This window comes from Paralichthys olivaceus, chromosome 17 (genome assembly GCF_024713975.1).
Source record: "Paralichthys olivaceus isolate ysfri-2021 chromosome 17, ASM2471397v2, whole genome shotgun sequence".
Classification (NCBI taxonomy): domain Eukaryota; kingdom Metazoa; phylum Chordata; class Actinopteri; order Pleuronectiformes; family Paralichthyidae; genus Paralichthys; species Paralichthys olivaceus.
Window position 1 is genome coordinate 3,178,044 of NC_091109.1, and position 23,796 is coordinate 3,201,839.

The 23,796-nt window shown below is 33.3% G+C and overlaps 1 protein-coding gene and 2 long non-coding RNA genes across 3 annotated transcripts in view; 2 read left to right on the plus strand and 1 right to left on the minus strand.

The window, feature by feature from the left end:
• Positions 1 to 6,253, plus strand: part of LOC109629773 (uncharacterized) — a 175,756-nt gene extending 169,503 nt beyond the window's left edge. Inside the window, exons 4-6 of the long non-coding RNA XR_002202738.2 lie at positions 3,437 to 3,507; positions 4,371 to 4,567; positions 4,658 to 6,253. This is a non-coding gene — a long non-coding RNA (uncharacterized lncRNA). The remainder of the gene's footprint in view (positions 1 to 3,436; positions 3,508 to 4,370; positions 4,568 to 4,657) is intronic.
• LOC109629772 (phospholipid scramblase 2) lies at positions 1,430 to 6,861 on the minus strand. Its single transcript, XM_020087670.2, has 7 exons — positions 6,803 to 6,861; positions 6,078 to 6,157; positions 5,010 to 5,052; positions 4,693 to 4,913; positions 4,379 to 4,540; positions 3,734 to 3,895; positions 1,430 to 3,240 (listed from the first exon to the last, which is right to left on the minus strand). Exons 2-7 carry the CDS (start codon positions 6,144 to 6,146, stop codon positions 3,211 to 3,213), a joined length of 687 nt encoding a protein of 228 aa, XP_019943229.1. The 5' UTR covers positions 6,147 to 6,157; positions 6,803 to 6,861; the 3' UTR covers positions 1,430 to 3,210.
• A 3,817-nt stretch (positions 6,862 to 10,678) lies between these two features.
• On the plus strand, positions 10,679 to 13,851 carry LOC138405305 (uncharacterized). Its single transcript, XR_011239022.1, has 2 exons — positions 10,679 to 12,320; positions 12,362 to 13,851. It is a non-coding gene; the product is annotated as an uncharacterized lncRNA (long non-coding RNA).
• Positions 13,852 to 23,796: the final 9,945 nt, after the last annotated feature.

Here is a 23,796-nt window from a genome sequence, read left to right on the forward strand (position 1 = left end):
GGTCCATTTCGCAAGGAATTTGTAGGAAATGCTGAATCTTAATCTTTGTTAATCACAGCTGTTCTTGTACAGTTGGATGAAAAATTAATTAAGCAAAAGGCTTTCAAAAGTAAGAGTTGACTGTTTTCGTCAAGAATTTAAATTAACATCATGCCAGAGAACAGAAATCATTGAAGTGGTGGTCACGATGTTGAAGAATTAGCAGTTTTACATTGTTGTAATTTGTGTTTTTATGTAGTTTAGTGAAATTAGAATGTAATTCTTCTAACGAAGCTGTACAGTCTTCATCAATTAGCTCAATCAATCAATTACACTTTATTTATAAAGCCCATCTTCACAAAATTGTGTGTTTGTTTGTGTTTTTAAGTCAAAAATCTGTGAAGAGATTTTAATGACATTTGGTGGTTAGCCATGTATCAACCTCATGCTGGTGCTTGAGGAAAAGTCCAGTGATGGCCAGAGTCTGTCAGATTCATCCTCTGGGGACCATGAGCACACTGCTATTCTGTTTTTCTGTCATGCTAATGTTTTCATGAAAACAAATCATGTCTTCCTACTCATGTCATCTCTGGCTGCACAATGCTCACATTGTTTTCCAACCACAGCTCATTTAGCTATAGGACTCAGGGCTGTACTTGCCTCATATGTTCCAGACGAACTATGCCAGGGAACGTGTGTAAACCAACACTTAAACAAAAACCTTCGTCCTTACCATGACTCATGGGAATTCATAGAAGTGTTATGATGTATTATAAAGTCAGAGATAGAACGAGGTGTTTTTATGAAAGGTTAAATGAAACAGACGTATGGCCTCAAATCTTTCGTAATAGAAGAGTGGCCATTCAACACAGACGTTTCGATCTTCTGTCAATTAAAAATGAAAAGACTCTATTATCCCAGAGTTGTAACAGTTTGAGAAAAAATACAGTTTGAGCTGAGACAGTAAGAATGGAAGCATGACCTTCGTCTATAGTCGACCCCAGAGTAGCTCTTTTCATTGTTGTGTGATTAAAATGGGATTTCAGCTTCAGACACTGAAGGATAACCACTTCAGGTTAATGGCTCATTTGAAAACGGTGAAAATTAAATATTCTAATTTCCGTTTTTCATAGAATCATTTAATCTACGTTCGACGTCAATTACTTTGTACAGCAGAATTTTTTCCAACGTTCAGATTTCACTTGAACAGTTTATGGAGGCTGCGTTAAAACAAGATGAAGGTGGCTGTAACAGTGGCAAGTTAACTCCACTAATTAACAAGCAAGGTTCAGTGGTTTTACATTAACTTTTACAAGGTCTGACCATTGCAACACTGGAGGGAGGACTCAAGGCCAGATTTAAAAAAAAATCTTATTGTCAGGCTCAGTGGGTTTTGGAGCCTAATGGATCTGATGATTAACTAAACAAAAAAACACACAAAACAACAACACACATCACACTTGTGTTTTATTGAAGCTCAGCTCACAGAGTTAGTTTGCATTCATTGCATGACTAAATGACGACAGGGTTCATTAGTTCACAGTATTAGTGCAAAAGTAGAAGAATAAGTACTTTAACTGTTAAATATACAACTAACTAGAAATAGCTTAGTTCCCTTTGTATCACATTCTGACTTGAATATTTGGCTTTTAAACACAATCAAAGAGCCTTTAGAGGATCCAGTACCAGCTTCTAGTGGTAATGCTTTCCACCAAAAATAATGTTAATGGCAAGAATGTAATTATATTTTTTACATAAATTAATACTTTCTCAACAACTTAAGCCATAAAAACAGAGCAATCTGCAAAAACAACATCCATCTTAAGCACTTGATCACATAGTGTGTCTTGAAATGCTGCTTTTAAAAGGTAAATCCACTTATGGTAATTTTACAAACAAGTGTCATTGTACTGAAGGCAGAAAAACAACACTGTTGACACAAGGAAATATGAGTCTGCCAATGGAAAAATCTCCCAGCTGGCTGTTTATGATACTTATTACAAAAATAAAAAGCCTTTTAAGCTTTTATGACTTAATACCTGTTGAAATGACTTTAGGTGGGTGTTTGTAACAGTTTTCCAGATGCATACATATGACTCATGCTGCTACACAGGAACATTAATGTTGATGTAGCACATAGCTAATGTCTTTGCTGCAATACTTTCCTAATCAGACTGATTGCCTCATCCAATCAACTTTATAATGCTGCAAGATGCTCAGCCTCATCAGCTGTTTTTTCTGAGCTTTGAATGTGAAACTGTTCCACATGTAATGTAACAGTGAAATAGATTTAAAAATCCAGGATGCACCAGGATATATTTGCAAAATATGACATATAACATTGATATTTATATAATTTAATGTAAAAAAAAAAACCTCCTCCAAAGTACTTAAACACTCATGTGTATGAGTCCCAGAGCCAGCAGTAAGTAGCATGTAGCCAACACTATTTTGCAGTAACATGCAGTTCAACCTGAGTTTGTCCCAAAAAATATACAATGTCATCACACTCTAGTATTTGATTTAAAAGTTAAGTTTGTTCTTTCGGGCATTATTCTTAAATGAAAAGCTGGCTCCCTCTAGTGGACAAGACCGGGACAGTATAATAAACTGTCAGAGTCAATGCTGCATAATTGTTATGGCATCGAAAATCAACTTAATTCCTATGATAGTTCATGTTTCTGTGAACACACACAAGTGCACTCATAAGCACACAGACACGAAAAGCGGCGTGCACCTCACACACTGAAGTTGACAAATAACACAAAATATAAATCAATAAATAAGATCTACAAACTAATGCAGCACACAAGTCCTGCAGGTCTCATAATATAACAACAAGCTTAGTGATCTCTATAAAGTAACATCTTGACTATTGATCTGTCCAAAGCACACGAGTCTGACGCCCTTTGCATCCAAACTATGAGGAAACCAAATCCTTCCTTCACAAACTCTTCATTTAAGTGATTCTGGTTATTATTATTTAATTTTAAAGTTTTGCACTCAGGGCCCAGTATCATGTATTTCAACCTGAGCAGCAAAGACTAAAACAACCACCCAGGCTTCACTGTTCATGCAAAATGAAAACTCGTGGATACCTTTTAGTACTTTCTCTACACCATCCGTTGGACCTGTTGTTCTGTTTCAGGGCTTTCGGTACTGATCATCATGGCTTTATGGCCTTGTTCTTCCAGTAATGTTAAATGCTTTCTCGGAAATCCTGCTTGGCTCCTAGTTAGTCGCCTCAAAGAACATGAAATCCTGTGAAGCGAAACAAAAAAGAAGAAAGTGTAAATAGAAAAGCAAAACATTAAAATGTCAATAATGCCTTATTGCAGTAAAATACATCAGCCAAGGTGATGAAATAATTCATGGGTACATCACTGCTAAAATAACATCCTTGGAGTTTAGCATTTTTGCTTCAATACATGTTTCTTGTCTGTTTGTGTGTTAGCAGGATTACGCAAAAAAGGCGGGGCATGACCCTGGGAAGAACCCCTTCAATTTGGATGTGGATCTGGATCAGAGGTCAGATCCAGGACTTTTTTTTCACTTTCTTTAACATTGTATTTTTCAAAATTTTCGTTTCATAACATTTTACATTTTCAGTGTCGTTGCGACTGTTATAACCACAATCAGGGCAACTTTTAATTTGCTATGAGAGAATCCTTGAAAAAAGAAATGTAATTTACAGGCAATGATGTTTTCTCTATTGACGATGGAGTTGTGTTAAGATGCCTAACATCGCACTTACGATGAGGAAACATGCGCCGATCATCACAGCCTTCATCCTCACGTCCAGGTCCATGGGGAACTGGATGCCAAAGTTGTCTGAGTCTGTGAACATTTCCCGCAGAAGTCCCGTCCACTGTTTACTGATCTTCCCAATTTTACTGACTTCATCCATGGTCAGAATCTGAGGACGAGACAAACAGCCAACATGTGTTGTGTTAAGATAAATATCAGTCTTATTAATTTCACTGGCGGGAGATCATGTCTGATTCACAATCTCATCCAAGGTTTTTATGCCTGTTGCCACAGTAACCACAGTAATGACTTCTAATCTGCTAAGGAACGGGGATGGGTGATATCATGGCTCAGTTAGCTCCTCCTCTGGTAAAAGGTCTGTATCGTTGACCCAAATCCATGTCACAGCTCAGTCTAATAAAAGCAGCTGAGCCATGGAACAATGGCCACACTGTACCACACAGGAGCGTGCCCCCGCTTTGTGGCTTCGTCCAAGCTACAGTGCACTTTGATTGGAAACACATTTCCTGCTTCAGAGCACAAGGAGGATCCAGTAGGAGAAAAAAAAAACACCCTCAGAGGGCAAGAATGTTACCGTGTCATGTTATGTTTTCACCAATTTAATGGTTTTCTTGTGTTTTGAGAAACCCACCTCAAAGTCAACATCTGGCAGGCAGCTCCATCCACAGAAGGGCCCATGGATCTTCAGCACAGGCTCGCAGTGTTCGTCCGTGACCAGGAATTTAGGGGAGAACGGATGCCACTGTTGTACAACGTACCCCACTGTATTACCAGGGGGAGACTGCACCTCCAGCTGAGTGAGGGATTGTGGGAGAACAGGGTGTGATTAGTAGTCAGGAACTGTTTGAAAAATACTCGTAAATTTGAAGCTTGAACAATAACATTAACTGCGAACTCTGTTATTTCACAGACGGATCATGTTTAAAAAGAACAGGCTCCACTCACCTCTTGCAAACAGCAAGGGAAGAAGCAAGACATGCACTTAAGTGGTCTGGTGATGGTGATGACCTCCTGTCCGTAATTGTCGAGGATGTGGATGGTGAAGGAGCGCATGGGGCCGCAGCACTGTCGACTCAGGCAGTCGTTCTCCTCGACGGCGTAGAACACGTTCTGACCCATGGCGTTACGGACTTCATACTTGTTGTTGCTCTCGAAACCGACAAGGGCTGTGTGAGGATGAACGACACGTACAAAGGTGTCATTGGAAACGGCACAGAACAAACCCAGAAGCAGTGATATTTTTTTTATTTGCAATGTTGTACCTTCAATAACTTCAACTTTCTGTTTGATAAGCAGCTGGTCCACCTAGAAAACCAGAGAACACAACTTAAATCTGCAGCAACAACAACAAGAGCAGGGTGAGCACAAAGCTAACCCTGCCAAGAACTGAGAGGGGGCCCCTGAGAACGGTTGAATATATTAGTCCACAGCAACGACAAGTGTGAGAACCCCCCTCAAATTCTGTGATCGGCTTCGTTCAGTTTCAGGCTTTGAAATTTTAGAGGTTTGGTTTAAGAGGTTTGTGTGTAAATGATGTATTTGAGATGGTAGTGAAGTTTAGTACTTAAACTTAACTACTTTACTATTATTTATGTGGATGTGTATATTGTTGACAATGAAAGATTTAAGATTTTAAGATTAGAAAAATGTGGTTTGATGTCACATGTTTATTTTAGGTTGGTTTGGCTCCAAGGGTCCAAAGTCCCTTGAAAAGCCTCTGTAACTAATACTAGTGCTGCAGATCATTGGTTTTGGACAAATTTTGTCTCGTGTTTTTATCTTTGCTACTATAATATCTCTTACTGGAATATGTGTCATGTTAGCTCAACAGAGATTTATGTCCCTGTGGTGTAAGGTTAAAAGAAAATTGCTTTATTTCTGATCTGAAAGAAATTATTTTCTCACTAAAAATGTCCATAAATACACTGGACATTTTGGGTTTAAATGTTCTTTCCTCCTGCTGTGCACTGGACTCTTTGTAAACAGGAAACCCATCTATAGCAGCAACCACTATCCCACAACAGTGTGACAGTGAGCCAGTGTGCACAATATCAGGACCAAACACTGAAGCAGCTACAATAGAATGCAGATATTTGGTTTTTCATTTGAAGAGGATGCTGAAACCTGCTGTGGTGTATTTGTTCAAGTATAAATATAGAACTAGGGAACAGAATGAAATGTAAAAAATACTATATGTACCAGGGGAGGGATTGTAAACACTAGAGAGTGAACTGTGCAAAATACAGCTCTAGAAGAGGTGGGTGAGGTTGTTCCAAATGAACAGGTGACATAACATTAAACATGTGTCAGATAGAAATGAAGACACTTACCTGGGTCAGGTATTCTAGTCCTGGGGGACAGCCTGGTATCCCCGGGCTGGGCACAGCATACATTTCCATTGTTATCAGACCTGCAGGCAGAGCTATCGATAAATGGGAGGATTCAATCGGAGATATGGCGCCACCTTGTGTTTGTACAGGTGAGAGTCATAAACAAATCGACGGGTCATCGTTTCAACGTGTTTTTCTCTTTGTCTGTGTAGAACCCAGTTATTTGAACGGTGTGGAGCAACATCATCCATCTCTACTACACCGACAGTGTTTTTATTGTTTTAGATTGATAAATGGTGGGTGTTATGGAGCAGCTCCACAGGCTGGGGGCGCGGCTGCAGACCCTCCATGGTGGGTGACACATTAATCTTGACTGGATCTGGAAGTGACGGACTTGTGACGGGAACGCATCACCATGAGAAATCCTCTTACTCAGTGTGTCTGTGTGTTTGCACATAAACAACAGACATAAAGCATCTGTACACACATCACAACGTGTCTGTGAACATGTAGGTCAGATCACTGCAAATCTATGCGACTAGTTATGCCAAACGTAGACGACTCATCCGTGCGTAAAAAGAGCGCACGTCGAGGAACGATGTGATACAATTATCCTCAGGACACGTCCACCTCCGCCACTCATGTCTCATAAATACATAATGTTTACTGTCATTAATATTAACCATGATAAACATAGCTGTAATATTAGAATGAGAAATACTCACCGATATTTCACCTGCTACTTAAAATAGAAACAGGCCACTCTGGAACCGGGACTAAAGAATAAAGCTCTAAACCCATTGGTCTGCGTCATCGGACTTCCCATGTCCCTGCGCCAATCACAAGCAGGAGTGTAGAACAGAGCACAACAGAAGGGGCTGTGATCAACTAGAGCAGAATAGAATAGATCTCTTAATCAATAATGTGCATAAAGAAACAGTCTGGATCACAGAAAGAAAACACACAGCTCTGTTCATTTCACAGCACTTGACTTTCTCATCAATACGATTGTTTTAAGAGTTTTAAGAATGTGTGTAATTGTTTTTTTATTCATCGTCTAGATGTCACCATGGATACAGACAAGCTGAATGAAAAAGGTGTTATTATCTCACACAGAGCGGAGCATGATCATAAAAACAATGTTTGTGATGATGTATCTCATTTTCAATTTTCTATCGATTACCACAACCTCACTCCACTGCTCTGATAAAAAAAAAAACGAAGCTACAATTTTCACCCTGAGACTATTTTTAAGAATATTTATAAAGATATTGCTGTTGTGTCTTTATTTATTTACCCAAAGACCTTGAATTAGATTATCACATCAAACTGATACTTTGACACACTAACCAGATCTGATGGCTTTAAATCTTGGTCAGTCTTGGGTTTTGTCAGAATTTGAATATTACAATGAAATGGATTGTACTCTGAGCTGGTTTCATCTCCCAAACATCAACGTATTGCAGGTTATGAGCATTTGAACATGTGTTGGAAATGAACATATGGCATTTGATATAGGACATTGTCTTGCTTGAAACCAGGTTATAAGCTGCAGTGTAATTATAAAGTACTGAATGTAGGTCATAGGGTACTCAACAGAACACAATATACATCTTACAATATAATTTGTATTTATTATTCTTTTATTCTCACACTTTACACTGTATATATTAGTTTTCATTGTAATTACTACTATCCTGACACTTAAGTATTATTATCATTACACTTAAGTATTGCATGTTTCTTGTTATTACTTACTGATGTCTATCTTTGACTCTTGCTGCTATAATATTGCCAATGTCCCCATGATGGGACAAATAAAGGATTATCTTATCTAATCTTTCATCTTTGACTTCTCAATTTGGCCAAGTCAAAAAAACAACAACTAAGAAAACATGAAATCCAAATTCAAACTACCATGATTGTGAAGTTAAATACAAAAAAATGGTGAATGGGTTTCAGTTGCTGTTGGAACTAAATGATATCAGATAGATGGAAGACCACTGCGTCCCTCTATAATATATGTCAGAGAGATAAAAATCACACCAATAAACATTTACAATATGCTTGATGCATGTGGAATGAGTGGAGAATTAATGATATGCTCCAAACGTAGCATGTCTCTTCTATTAATCTGTATTTAGATTGTCAGATGTCGAGCAATGATTGTGTGTCTTCGCCTGGATTCTATCAAATTACATGTTATGAGAGAAACCATCAATGCAGCGGTGGAGTAATTCTTCAAAGCTGTAATCACAACGCCGTACTGCACGTCACTCAGCCGCAAATAGACAAGCAATGGAGGCACAGAGATAAAAGTTCTCCGGATACGATTGTGAATTAACTCAGCAAATTCAGGATATTTAAAAATGGCTACTTTGGATCCAGGTCGTATGAGAAGGTGTGAAGTGTGGTTTTACTTTGGAAAAAGATAACAAGATAAAGGTATGAATTGAAGAGTGAGTTTTCTGCAGGAGGCAGAAGTCACAGAAGCTTTCAGAATGTGTCACTTGTCCTAAGACGGACATTTCTGAGGTTTTAGCACAGGAGAAAAAAGTTGTGAATCAGTTAACAGACGTATTGTTTAGTCACTGTCACTAATATTTCTATCATGAATTTTTTTTTAACCATTATTTCGGTCTTGAATCTTGTCCTCTTCTAGATGTATGGTACCTCATTCATCCTGAGATATTAGTTTTCAGTAACACTTTATATTAGGGAACACACAAAGTGAACATATCCAAGCACTTGATTGTAATTCATGTACAACAACTTCCTTTCTTACCATCAATAAGCAGCACCATTAGCTCAACACTGCTCTCCAGTGGATTTAAAGTATAATAACTGGCCCATAAAGTTCAAGTGCACATCAACTGTGTGTCTCCTTTATATTCTTTGTTATATTTCTGTCCTCAATCTTGAAACAGCAAAATGTTGAGTACTGACTAAAACAAATGCTTGGAAACGAGTCAGTGTTCTTATTGTGTTTCGTACTGTACGAAAAACATGTTTATGTTAAAGGTCATTTTTCCACACGCTGTTTATGTTTTAAACCTTTTCACTTGATTTTCATTATGTCATTACGTGTATTTTTCTCTGATGTGCAGCTGAGTTTCGCAGGGAGGACTGCAGCTTTCTGGAAAACAAGCGTGGGTTTGGGCAGAAGGCAGAATGGAAGCTTAGTCGGTCAGACGCCCACGCAGCCCTCACCCTCAGAGGATGACGCCACGGTTTCAGAACATCACTCTGAGCTCCATCAACTCACCAGTCAGTGAACTGTCTCCATGTGAGTTACATAAGTGTACATCTCTATTCACAAGTTGATTATGATTAATGCTGGAAATTTCCTACATGGATATCCACATGTTCCTCCAGCAGTGACTCCTGTGTTGTTTCCCAGCCTCTCAGAGCAAGGACTCATCCTTTGAGGTCCTGACCGAGGAGAGCAGGAAGATGGCCTGGACAAACCCAGGTCTCCAGCCACAAGATCCACAAAGAGTGAGTAAAGAGGCATGTAGTTGGCTGCAGTAACAACTAGAATGGCACTCAGTGTTGCGCATACCTCCACCAAGGCCCGACGACCCCCTTAAATTAATTTAAGCGGCCCCAAATTGCAGACACCAAAATATACTATCCCCTAAATGTGCGAGATTTGTTCTTTTATCAAGGTCTATATGAGGAAGTTAATGCAAGGCAAATAGGCGTCATGCAGCTGCACCAGCTTCTCATCTGCATTGTTTTTTGAAAATAGTAACATACTGAAATGTATTTTTGAGGACGTCCACAGTTTTGTCATTGCTAATTGAAAACATCCTCCATTGTTCCACATGTTCTGGTAAACGTGCAGGGCTGTGATGGCCTATTGCATTTTTGTAGAGGTGCAGAACAAAGACAGTGATTTTGTAAAGAAATGTTCACATAGATTAGAAGAATTAAGCCATTTTCCATGTCTTACTTCTCCATTATTCCTCTGTGTCATTTGACTGTTTGACTCTTCATTCCAGGCTCATCACTGAAAACGTTTTCCAAAGAGCTGAAGGAGTTCCAGAGATGCATGGTATACCCTTTCACTTTACTTACCTGTTCACCATCTCTCCTTCTGCTCCTCCTTGACTTTAACTCTGGACGACGTGTGTTTTTCAGGCCTTGTCGTCATATTTGATGCTGGCAGATGGTAAAACTGTGGCCTGCTCTTCACGAGACAACAATGTGTATGTACAATTTCGTGTGTGCATTTGACGCAGGTATGTAAAAAGACTTTTCTGACTTCAAAATGTTTCTGTCCCCAAGTTAGTTCTACTCTTCTATTATGATTAAAAAGTCATAGGTTACTATGTCGTCCAAAATATGATAAAAAAAGTCATAGGTTACTATGTCGTCCATAATATGATAAAAAAAAGTCATAGGTTAGCATGTCGTCCAAAATATGATAAAAAGAGTAGTAGGTTAGTATGGCGTCCAAATTATGATTAAAAAGTCATAGGTTACTATGTCGTCCAAAATATGATAAAAAAAAAGTCATAGGTTACTATGTCGTCCAAAATATGATAATAAAAAGAAGTCATAGGTTACTATGTCGTCTGAAATATGATAAAAAAAAGTCATAGGTTACTATGTCGTCCAAAATATGATAAAAAGAGTAGCAGTTTAGTATGGCGTCCAAATTATGATTAAAAAGTCATAGGTTACTATGTCGTCCAAAATATGATTAAAAAAAAGTCATAGGTTACTATGTCGTCCAAAATATGATAAAAAAAAGTCATAGGTTAGTATGTCGTCCAGAATATGATAAAAAAAAGTCATAGGTTAGTATGTCGTCTGAAATATGATTAAAAAGTCATAGGTTACTATGTCGTCTGAAATATGATTAAAAAAAGTCATAGGTTAGTATGTCGTCCAAAATATGATAAAAGGGTCATAGGTTAGTATATCGTCCAAAATATGATAAAAGGGTCATAGGTTACTATGTCGTCTGAAATATGATTTTAAAAAAAGTCATAGGTTACTATGTCGTCCAAATTATGATTAAAAAGTCATAGGTTACTATGTCGTCTGAAATATGATTTTAAAAAAAGTCATAGGTTACTATGTCGTCCAAATTATGATTAAAAAGTCATAGGTTACTATGTCGTCCAAAATATGATAAAAAAAAAGTCATAGGTTACTATGTCGTCCAAAATATGATTTAAAAAAAAGTCATAGGTTACTATGTCGTCTGAAATATGATAAAAAAAAGTCATAGGTTACTATGTCGTCCAAAATATGATAAAAAAAAGTCATAGGTTACTATGTTGTCCAAAATATGATAAAAAAAAGTCATGGGTTAGTATGTCGTCTGAAATATGATAAAAAAGTCATAGGTTACTATGTCGTCCAAAATATGATAAAAAAAGTCATAGGTTACTATGTCGTCCATAATATGACAAAAAAAGTCATAGGTTAGTATGTCGTCCAAAATATGATAAAAAAAAAGTCATATGTTAGTTAGTATGTCGTCCAAAATATGATAAAAAGAGTAGTAGGTTACTATGTCGTCCAAAATATGATAAAAAAAAAGTCATAGGTTACTATGTCGTCCAAAATATGATTTAAAAAAAGTCATAGGTTACTATGTCGTCCATAATATGATTAAAAAAAGTCATAGGTTACTATGTCGTCCATAATATGATAAAAAAAAAGTCATAGGTTAGTATGTTGTCCAAAATATGATAAAAAAAAGTCATAGGTTACAATGTCGTCCAAAATATGATAAAAAAAAGTCATGGGTTAGTATGTCGTCCAAAATATGATAAAAAAAAAAAAAAGTCATAGGTTAGTATGTTATCTGAAATATGATAAAAAAATAATAAGTTAGTATGACGTCCAAAATATGATAAAAAAAAGTCATAGGTTACTATGTTTTCCAAAATATGATAAAAAAAAGTCATAGGTTACTATGTCGTCCAAAATATGATAAAAAAAAGTCATAGGTTAGTATGTCGTCCAGAATATGATAAAAAAAAGTCATAGGTTAGTATGTCGTCTGAAATATGATTAAAAAGTCATAGGTTACTATGTCGTCTGAAATATGATAAAAAAAAGTCATAGGTTAGTATGTCGTCCAAAATATGATAAAAGGGTCATAGGTTAATATATCGTCCAAAATATGATAAAAGGGTCATAGGTTACTATGTCGTCTGAAATATGATTTTAAAAAAAGTCATAGGTTACTTTGTCGTCCAAATTATGATTAAAAAGTCATAGGTTACTATGTCGTCCAAAATATGATAAAAAAAAATTCATAGGTTACTATGTCGTCCAAAATATGATTTAAAAAAAAGTCATAGGTTACTATGTCGTCTGAAATATGATAAAAAAAAGTCATAGGTTACTATGTCGTCCAAAATATGATAAAAAAAAAGTCATAGGTTACTATGTTGTCCAAAATATGATAAAAAAAAGTCATGGGTTAGTATGTCGTCTGAAATATGATAAAAAAGTCATAGGTTACTATGTCGTCCAAAATATGATAAAAAAAAGTCATAGGTTACTATGTCGTCCATAATATGACAAAAAAAGTCATAGGTTAGTATGTTGTCCAAAATATGATAAAAAAAAGTCATATGTTACTTAGTATGTCGTCCAAAATATGATAAAAAGAGTAGTAGGTTAGTATGGCGTCCAAATTATGATTAAAAAGTCATAGGTTAGTATGTCGTCCATAATATGACAAAAAAAGTCATAGGTTACTATGTCTTCCAAAATATGATTAAAAAAAAGTCATAGGTTACTATGTCGTCCATAATATGATAAAAAAAAAGTCATAGGTTACTATGTCGTCCATAGTATGATAAAAAAAAAAGTCATAGGTTAGTATGTTGTCCAAAATATGATAAAAAAAAGTCATAGGTTACTATGTCGTCCAAAATATGATCAAAAAAAGTCATGGGTTAGTATGTCGTCCAAAATATGATAAAAAAAAAAAAGTCATAGGTTAGTATGTTATCTGAAATATGATAAAAAAATAATAAGTTAGTATGACGTCCAAAATATGATAAAAAAAAAGTCATAGGTTAGTATGTCGTCTGAAATATGATTAAAAAGTCATAGGTTACTATGTCGTCTGAAATCTGATAAAAAAAAGTCATAGGTTAGTATGTCGTCCAAAATATGATAAAAAAGTCATAGGTTAGTATAACGTCCAAAATCGCTTAAAAAAGTCATAGGTTACTATGTCGTCCAAAATATGATAAAAGGGTCATAGGTTACTATGTCGTCTGAAATATGATTAAAAAAAAGTCATAGGTTACTATGTCGTCCAAAATATGATTAAAAAAAAAGTCATAGGTTACTATGTCGTCTGAAATATGATAAAAAAAAATCATAGGTTACTATGTCGTCCAAAATATGATAAAAAAGTCATAGGTTAGTATGTCGTCCAAAATATGATAAAAAAGTCATAGGTTACTATGTCGTCCGATATATGATAAAAAAGTCATATGTCGTCCAAAATATGATAAAAAAGTCATAGGTTAGTATGTCATCCAAAATATGATAAAAAAAGTCATAGGTTAGTATGTCGTCCAAAATCGCTTAAAAAAATCATAGGTTAGTATGTCGTCTGAAATATGATAAAAAAAAGTCATAGGTTACTATGTCGTCCAAAATATGATTAAAAAAAGTCATAGGTTACTATGTCGTCCAAAATATGATAAAAAAATAATAAGTTAGTATGTCGTCCAAAATATGATAAAAAAAAGTCATAGGTTAGTATGTCGTCCAAAATATGATAAAATAGTCATAGGTTAGTATAACGTCCAAAATCGCTTAAAAAAGTCAAAGGTTACTATGTCGTCCAAAATATGATAAAAAAATAATAAGTTAGTATGTCGTCCAAAATATGATAAAAAAAAGTCATAGGTTACTATGTCGTCCAAAATATGATTAAAAAAAAGTCATAGGTTAGTATGATGCCGATATATGATAAAAAAGTCATAGGTTAGTATGTCGTCCAAAATATGATAAAAAAGTCATAGGTTACTATGTCGTCCGATATATGATAAAAAAGTCATAGGTTAGTATGTCGTCCAAAATCGCTTAAAAAAATCACAGGTTAGTATGTCGTCCGAAATATGATAAAAAAGTCATAGGTTACTATGTCGTCCAAAATATGATAAAAAAAAGTCATAGGTTAGTATGTCGTCCAAAATATGATAAAAAAAAGTCATAGGTTAGTATGTTGTCTGAAATATGATTAAAAAGTCATAGGTTACTATGTCGTCTGAAATATGATTAAAAAGTCATAGGTTACTATGTCGTCTGAAATATGATAAAAAAAAGTCATAGGTTAGTATGTCGTCCAAAATATGATAAAAAAGTCATAGGTTACTATGTCGTCCAAAATATGATAAAAAAAAGTCATAGGTTACTATGTCGTCCAAAATATGATAAAAAAGTCATAGGTTACTATGTCGTCAAAAATATGATAAAAAAGTCATAGGTTAGTATGTCGTCCAAAATATGATAGAAAAGTCATAGGTTAGTATGTCGTCCGAAATATGATAAAAAAGTCATAGGTTACTATGTCGTCAGAAATATGATTAAAAAAAAGTCATAGGTTACTATGTTGTCCAAAATATGATAAAAAAAAGTCATGGGTTAGTATGTCGTCTGAAATATGATTAAAAAGTCATAGGTTACTATGTCGTCCAAAATATGATAAAAAAGTCATAGGTTAGTATGTCATCCAAAATATGATAAAAAAGTCATAGGTTAGTATGTCATCCAAAATATGATAAAAAAAGTCATAGGTTACTATGTCGTCCGATATATGATAAAAAAAAGTCATATGTCGTCCAAAATATGATAAAAAAGTCATAGGTTAGTATGTCGTCCAAAATATGATAAAAAAGTCATAGGTTACTATGTCGTCCGATATATGATAAAAAAGTCATATGTCGTCCAAAATATGATAAAAAAGTCATAGGTTAGTATGTCATCCAAAATATGATTAAAAAAAGTCATAGGTTAGTATGTCGTCCAAAATCGCTTAAAAAAATCATAGGTTAGTATGTCGTCTGAAATATGATAAAAAAAAGTCATAGGTTACTATGTCGTCCAAAATATGATTAAAAAAAGTCATAGGTTACTATGTCGTCCAAAATATGATAAAAAAATAATAAGTTAGTATGTCGTCCAAAATATGATAAAAAAAAGTCATAGGTTAGTATGTCGTCTGAAATATGATTAAAAAGTCATAGGTTACTATGTCGTCTGAAATATGATTAAAAAAAGTCATAGGTTACTATGTCGTCCAAAATATGATTAAAAAAAGTCATAGGTTACTATGTCGTCCAAAATATGATAAAAAAATAATAAGTTAGTATGTCGTCCAAAATATGATAAAAAAAAGTCATAGGTTAGTATGTCGTCTGAAATATGATTAAAAAGTCATAGGTTACTATGTCGTCTGAAATATGATAAAAAAAAAGTCATAGGTTACTATGTCGTCCAAAATATGATTAAAAAAAAGTCATAGGTTAGTATGATGCCGATATATGATAAAAAAGTCATAGGTTAGTATGTCGTCCAAAATATGATAAAAAAGTCATAGGTTACTATGTCGTCCGATATATGATAAAAAAGTCATAGGTTAGTATGTCGTCCAAAATCGCTTAAAAAAATCACAGGTTAGTATGTCGTCCGAAATATGATAAAAAAGTCATAGGTTACTATGTCGTCCAAAATATGATAAAAAAAAGTCATAGGTTAGTATGTCGTCCAAAATATGATAAAAAAAAGTCATAGGTTAGTATGTTGTCTGAAATATGATTAAAAAGTCATAGGTTACTATGTCGTCCAAAATATGATAAAAAAGTCATAGGTTAGTATGTCATCCAAAATATGATAAAAAAAGTCATAGGTTACTATGTCGTCCGATATATGATAAAAAAAAGTCATATGTCGTCCAAAATATGATAAAAAAGTCATAGGTTAGTATGTCGTCCAAAATATGATAAAAAAGTCATAGGTTACTATGTCGTCCGATATATGATAAAAAAGTCATATGTCGTCCAAAATATGATAAAAAAGTCATAGGTTAGTATGTCATCCAAAATATGATTAAAAAAAGTCATAGGTTAGTATGTCGTCCAAAATCGCTTAAAAAAATCATAGGTTAGTATGTCGTCTGAAATATGATAAAAAAAAGTCATAGGTTACTATGTCGTCCAAAATATGATTAAAAAAAGTCATAGGTTACTATGTCGTCCAAAATATGATAAAAAAATAATAAGTTAGTATGTCGTCCAAAATATGATAAAAAAAAGTCATAGGTTAGTATGTCGTCTGAAATATGATTAAAAAGTCATAGGTTACTATGTCGTCTGAAATATGATTAAAAAAAGTCATAGGTTACTATGTCGTCCAAAATATGATTAAAAAAAGTCATAGGTTACTATGTCGTCCAAAATATGATAAAAAAATAATAAGTTAGTATGTCGTCCAAAATATGATAAAAAAAAGTCATAGGTTAGTATGTCGTCTGAAATATGATTAAAAAGTCATAGGTTACTATGTCGTCTGAAATATGATAAAAAAAAAGTCATAGGTTACTATGTCGTCCAAAATATGATTAAAAAAAAGTCATAGGTTAGTATGATGCCGATATATGATAAAAAAGTCATAGGTTAGTATGTCGTCCAAAATATGATAAAAAAGTCATAGGTTACTATGTCGTCCGATATATGATAAAAAAGTCATAGGTTAGTATGTCGTCCAAAATCGCTTAAAAAAATCACAGGTTAGTATGTCGTCCGAAATATGATAAAAAAGTCATAGGTTACTATGTCGTCCAAAATATGATAAAAAAAAGTCATAGGTTAGTATGTCGTCCAAAATATGATAAAAAAAAGTCATAGGTTAGTATGTTGTCTGAAATATGATTAAAAAGTCATAGGTTAGCATGTCGTCCAAAATATGATAAAAAAGTCATAGGTTACTATGTCGTCCAAAATATGATAAAAAAAAGTCATAGGTTACTATGTCGTCCAAAGTATGATAAAAAAAAGTCATAGGTTAGTATGATGCCGATATATGATAAAAAAGTCATAGGTTAGTATGTCGTCCAAAATATGATAAAAAAGTCATAGGTTACTATGTCGTCAAAAATATGATAAAAAAGTCATAGGTTACTATGTCGTCCAAAATATGATAGAAAAGTCATAGGTTAGTATGTCGTCCGAAATATGATAAAAAAAAGTCATATGTCGTCCAAAATATGATAAAAAAGTCATAGGTTAGTATGTCGTCCAAAATATGATAAAAAAGTCATAGGTTAGTATGTCGTCTGAAATATGATAAAAAAGTCATAGGTTAGTATGTCGTCCAAAATATGATAAAAAAGTCATAGGTTAGTATGTCGTCCAAAATATGATAAAAAAGTCATAGGTTAGTATGTCGTCTGAAATATGATAAAAAAGTCATAGGTTAGTATGTCGTCCAAAATATGATAAAAAAGTCATAGGTTAGTATGTCGTCCAAAATCAGAATCAGAATCAGAATCAGAATTATTTTATTTGCCAAGTATGTTTGCACATACAGGAAATTGCCTTGATAAAAAAAAAAAATATGATAAAAAAGTCATAGGTTACTATGTCGTCCAAAATATGATAGAAAAGTCATAGGTTAGTATGTCGTCCGAAATATGATAAAAAAGTCATAGGTGGTATGTCGTCCAAAATCGCTTATGTCGTCCGAAATATGATAAAAAAGTCATAGGTTAGTATGTCGTCCGAAATATGATAAAAAAGTCATAGGTTACTATGTCGTCCAAAATATGATAAAAAAGTCATAGGTTACTATGTCGTCCGAAATATGATAAAAAAGTCATAGGTTAGTATGTCGTCCGAAATATGATAAAAAAGTCATAGGTTAGTATGTCGTCCAAAATACGATTAAAAAAAAGTCATAGGTTACTATGTCGTCCAAAATATGATAAAAAAGTCATAGGTTACTATGTCGTCCGAAATATGATAAAAAAAAGTCATAGGTTACCTTGTCGTCCGAAATATGATAAAAAAAGTCATAGGTTACTATGTCGTCTGAAATATGATAAAAAAGTCATAGGTTGTTAGTATGTCGTCTGAAATATGATAAAAAAAGTCATAGGTTAGTATGTCGTCCAAAATCACCTCAAAAAGTCATAGGTTAGTATGTCGTCTGAAATATGATAAAAAAGTCATAGGTTAGTATGTCGTCCAAAATCACCTAAAAAAGTCATAGGTTAGTATGTCGTCCAAAATATGATAAAAAAGTCATAGGTTAGTATGTCGTCCAAAATCACCTCAAAAAGTCATAGGTTAGTATGTCGTCCAAAATCACCTAAAAAAGTCATAGGTTAGTATGTCGTCTGAAATATGATAAAAAAGTCATAGGTTAGTATGTCGTCCAAAATCACCTAAAAAAGTCATAGGTTAGTATGTCGTCTGAAATATGATAAAAAAAGTCATAGGTTAGTATGTCGTCCAAAATCACCTCAAAAAGTCATAGGTTAGTATGTCGTCCAAAATCACCTCAAAAAGTCATAGGTTAGTATGTCGTCCAAAATATGATAAAAAAGTCATAGGTTAGTATGTCGTCCAAAATATGATAAAAAAGTCATAGGTTAGTATGTCGTCCAAAATCACCTCAAAAAGTCATAGGTTAGTATGTCGTCCAAAATATGATAAAAAAGTCATAGGTTAGTATGTCGTCCAAAATCACCTCAAAAAGTCATAGGTTACTATGTCGTCCAAAATATGATAAAAAAGTCATAGGTTACTATGTCGTCCAAAATATGATAAAAAAGTCATAGGTTAGCATGTCGTCCGAAGTATGATAAAAAAGTCATAGGTTACTATGTCGTCCGAAATATGATAAAAAAGTCATAGGTTAGCATGTCGTCCGAAATATGATAAAAAAAGTCATAGGTTAGTATGTCGTCCAAAATCTATTAAAAAAATCATAGGTTAGTATGTCGTCTGAAATATGATAAAAAAGTCATAGGTTGTTAGTATGTCGTCCGAAATATCATTAAAAAGTCATAGGTTAGCATGTCGTCCAAAATCACTTAAAAAAGTCATAGGTTAGTATGTCGTCCAAAATCACCTCAAAAAGTCATAGGTTAGTATGTCGTCCAAAATCTATTAAAAAAATCATAGGTTAGTATGTCGTCCAAAATATGATAAAAAAGTCATAGGTTACTATGTCGTCTGAAATATGATAAAAAAGTCATAGGTTGTTAGTATGTCGTCCAAAATATGATAAAAAAGTCATAGGTTACTATGTCGTCCAAAATCGATTAAAAAAATCATAGGTTAGTATGTCGTCCAAAATATGATAAAAAAGTCATAGGTTACTATGTCGTCCGAAATATGATAAAAAAGTCATAGGTTAGCATGTCGTCCGAAATATGATAAAAAAGTCATAGGTTAGTATGTCGTCCAAAATCTATTAAAAAAATCATAGGTTAGTATGTCGTCCAAAATATGATAAAAAAATCATAGGTTAGTATGTCGTCCAAAATATGATAAAAAAGTCATATTTCAGTATGTCATCTGAAATATGAAATATGATAAAAAAAAGTCATAGGTTGTTAGTATGTCGTCCAAAATATCATTAAAAAGTCATAGGTTAGCATGTCGTCCAAAATCACCTAAAAAAGTCATAGGTTAGTATGTCGTCCAAAATCACCTCAAAAAGTCATAGGTTAGTATGTCGTCTGAAATATGATAAAAAAGTCATAGGTTAGTATGTCGTCCGAAATATGATAAAAAAGTCATAGGTTAGTATGTCGTCCGAAATATGATAAAAAAGTCATAGGTTAGTATGTCGTCCAAAATCACCTCAAAAAGTCATAGGTTAGCATGTCGTCCAAAATCACCTAAAAAAGTCATAGGTTAGTATGTCGTCCAAAATCACCTCAAAAAGTCATAGGTTAGTATGTCGTCTGAAATATGATAAAAATGTCATAGGTTACTATGTCGTCCAAAATCACCTCAAAAAGTCATAGGTTAGCATGTCGTCCAAAATCACCTCAAAAAGTCATAGGTTAGTATGTCGTCTGAAATATGATAAAAAAGTCATAGGTTAGTATGTCGTCCAAAATATGATAAAAAAGTCATAGGTTAGTATGTCGTCCAAAATATGATAAAAAAGTCATAGGTTACTATGTCGTCCGAAATATGATAAAAAAGTCATAGGTTAGCATGTCGTCCGAAATATGATAAAAAAGTCATAGGTTAGTATGTCGTCCAAAATCACCTCAAAAAGTCATAGGTTAGCATGTCGTCCAAAATCACCTCAAAAAGTCATAGGTTAGTTAGTATGTCGTCCAAAATATGATAAAAAAGTCATAGGTTAGCATGTCGTCTGAAATATGATAAAAATGTCATAGGTTACTATGGCGTCCAAAATAACCTCAAAAAGTCATAGGTTAGCATGTCGTCCAAAATCACCTCAAAAAGTCATAGGTTAGTATGTCGTCTGAAATATGATAAAAAAGTCATAGGTTAGTATGTCGTCCAAAATATGATAAAAAAGTCATAGGTTAGTATGTCGTCCAAAATATGATAAAAAAGTCATAGGTTAGTATGTCGTCCAAAATATGATAAAAAAGTCATAGGTTACTATGTCGTCCGAAATATGATAAAAAAGTCATAGGTTAGCATGTCGTCCGAAATATGATAAAAAAGTCATAGGTTAGTATGTCGTCCAAAATCACCTCAAAAAGTCATAGGTTAGCATGTCGTCCAAAATCACCTCAAAAAGTCATAGGTTAGTATGTCGTCCAAAATCACCTTAAAAAGTCATAGGTTAGTATGTCGTCTGAAATATGATAAAAAAGTCATAGGTTAGTATGTCGTCCAAAATATGATAAAAAAGTCATAGGTTACTATGTCGTCCGAAATATGATAAAAAAGTCATAGGTAAGCATGTCGTCCGAAATATGATAAAAAAGTCATAGGTTAGTATGTCGTCCGAAATATGATAAAAAAGTCATAGGTTAGTATGTCGTCCAAAATCACCTCAAAAAGTCATAGGTTAGCATGTCGTCCAAAATATGATAAAAAAGTCATAGGTTAGTATGTCGTCTGAAATATGATAAAAAAAGTCATAGGTTAGTATGTCGTCTGAAATATGATAAAAAAGTCATAGGTTACTATGTCGTCCAAAATCACCTCAAAAAGTCATAGGTTAGCATGTCGTCCAAAATCACCTCAAAAAGTCATAGGTTAGTATGTCGTCTGAAATATGATAAAAAAGTCATAGGTTAGTATGTCGTCCGAAATATGATAAAAAAGTCATAGGTTACTATGTCGTCCAAAATATGATAAAAAAGTCATAGGTTAGTATGTCGTCCAAAATATGATAAAAAAGTCATAGGTTACTATGTCGTCCGAAATATGATAAAAAAGTCATAGGTTAGCATGTCGTCCGAAATATGATAAAAAAGTCATAGGTTAGTATGTCGTCCAAAATCACCTCAAAAAGTCATAGGTTAGCATGTCGTCCAAAATCACCTCAAAAAGTCATAGGTTAGTATGTCGTCCAAAATATGATAAAAAAGTCATAGGTTAGTATGTCGTCCAAAATATGATAAAAAAGTCATAGGTTAGTATGTCGTCCAAAATATGATAAAAAAGTCATAGGTTAGTATGTCGTCCAAAATATGATAAAAAAGTCATAGGTTACTATGTCGTCCGAAATATGATAAAAAAGTCATAGGTTAGCATGTCGTCCGAAATATGATAAAAAAGTCATAGGTTAGTATGTCGTCCAAAATCACCTCAAAAAGTCATAGGTTAGCATGTCGTCCAAAATATGATAAAAAAGTCATAGGTTAGTATGTCGTCTGAAATATGATAAAAAAAGTCATAGGTTAGTATGTCGTCTGAAATATGATAAAAAAGTCATAGGTTACTATGTCGTCCAAAATCACCTCAAAAAGTCATAGGTTAGCATGTCGTCCAAAATCACCTCAAAAAGTCATAGGTTAGTATGTCGTCTGAAATATGATAAAAAAGTCATAGGTTAGTATGTCGTCTGAAATATGATAAAAAAGTCATAGGTTAGTATGTCGTCCGAAATATGATAAAAAAGTCATAGGTTAGTATGTCGTCCAAAATATTATAAAAAAGTCATAGGTTACTATGTCGTCCAAAATCACCTCAAAAAGTCATAGGTTAGCATGTCGTCCGAAATATGATAAAAAAGTCATAGGTTAGTATGTCGTCCAAAATCACCTCAAAAAGTCATAGGTTAGCATGTCGTCCAAAATCACCTCAAAAAGTCATAGGTTAGTATGTCGACGTAAATATTATAAAAAAGTCATAGGTTCTAATTGTCTCTAATATCTCTATTATCTCTATTAGCTCTAATATCTCTAATATCTCTAATTATCTCTAATTATCTCAAATATCTCTATCATGTCTAATATGTCTAATTATCTCTAATATCTCTCATGTCTCTATTATCTCTATTATCTCTATTAGCTCTAATATCTCTAATTATCTCTAATATCTCTAATTATCTCTAATATCTCTATCATGTCTAATATGTCTAATTATCTCTAATATCTCAAATTATCTCTAATATCTCTAATTATCTCTATTATCTCTATTATCTCTAATTCTTTAAATATCTCTACTATCTCTAATATCTCTAATATCTCTAATTATCTCTAATTATCTCTAATAATCTCTAATATCTCTATCATCTCTAATATGTCTAATTATCTCTATTATCTCTATTATCTCTATTATCTCTAATATCTTTATTATCTCTATTATCTCTATTAGCTCTAATATCTCTAATATCTCTAATATCTCTATTATCTCTAATTCCTTAAATATCTCTAATATCTCTAATTATCTCTAATATCTCTTTTATCTCTAATTCTATAAATATCTCTATTATCTCTATTATCTCTAATTCTATAAATATCTCTAATATCTCTAATATCTCTAATTTTCTAATTATCTCTAATATCTCTATTATCTCTAATATCTCTAATATCTCTAATTATCTCTATTATCTCTATTATCTCTAATTCCTTAAATATCTCTAATATCTCTAATATCTCTATTATCTCTAATTTTCTAATTATCTCTATTATCTCTAATATCTCTAATATCTCTATTATCTCTAATATCTCTAATATCTCTAATTCCTTAAATATCTCTAATATCTCTAATTTTCTAATTATCTCTAATATCTCTATTATCTCTAATATCTCTATTATCTCTATTATCTCTATTATCTCTAATTCCTTAAATATCTCTAATATCTCTATTATCTCTAATTTTCTAATTATCTCTATTATCTCTATTATCTCTAATATCTCTAATATCTCTATTATCTCTAATATCTCTAATATCTCTAATTCCTTAAATATCTCTAATATCTCTAATATCTCTAAATATCTCTAATATCTCTAATATCTCTATTATCTCTAATTTTCTAAATATCTCTAATATCTCTAAATATCTCTAATATCTCTATTATCTCTAATTATCTCTATTATCTCTAATTTTCTAAATATCTCTAATATCGCTATCTCTAATTATCTCTAATATCTCTATTATCTCTAATATCTCTATTATCTCTAATTTTCTAATTATCTCTAATATCTCTAATATCTCTAATATCTCTAATATCTCTATTATCTCTAATTTTCTAATTATCTCTAATATCTCTAATA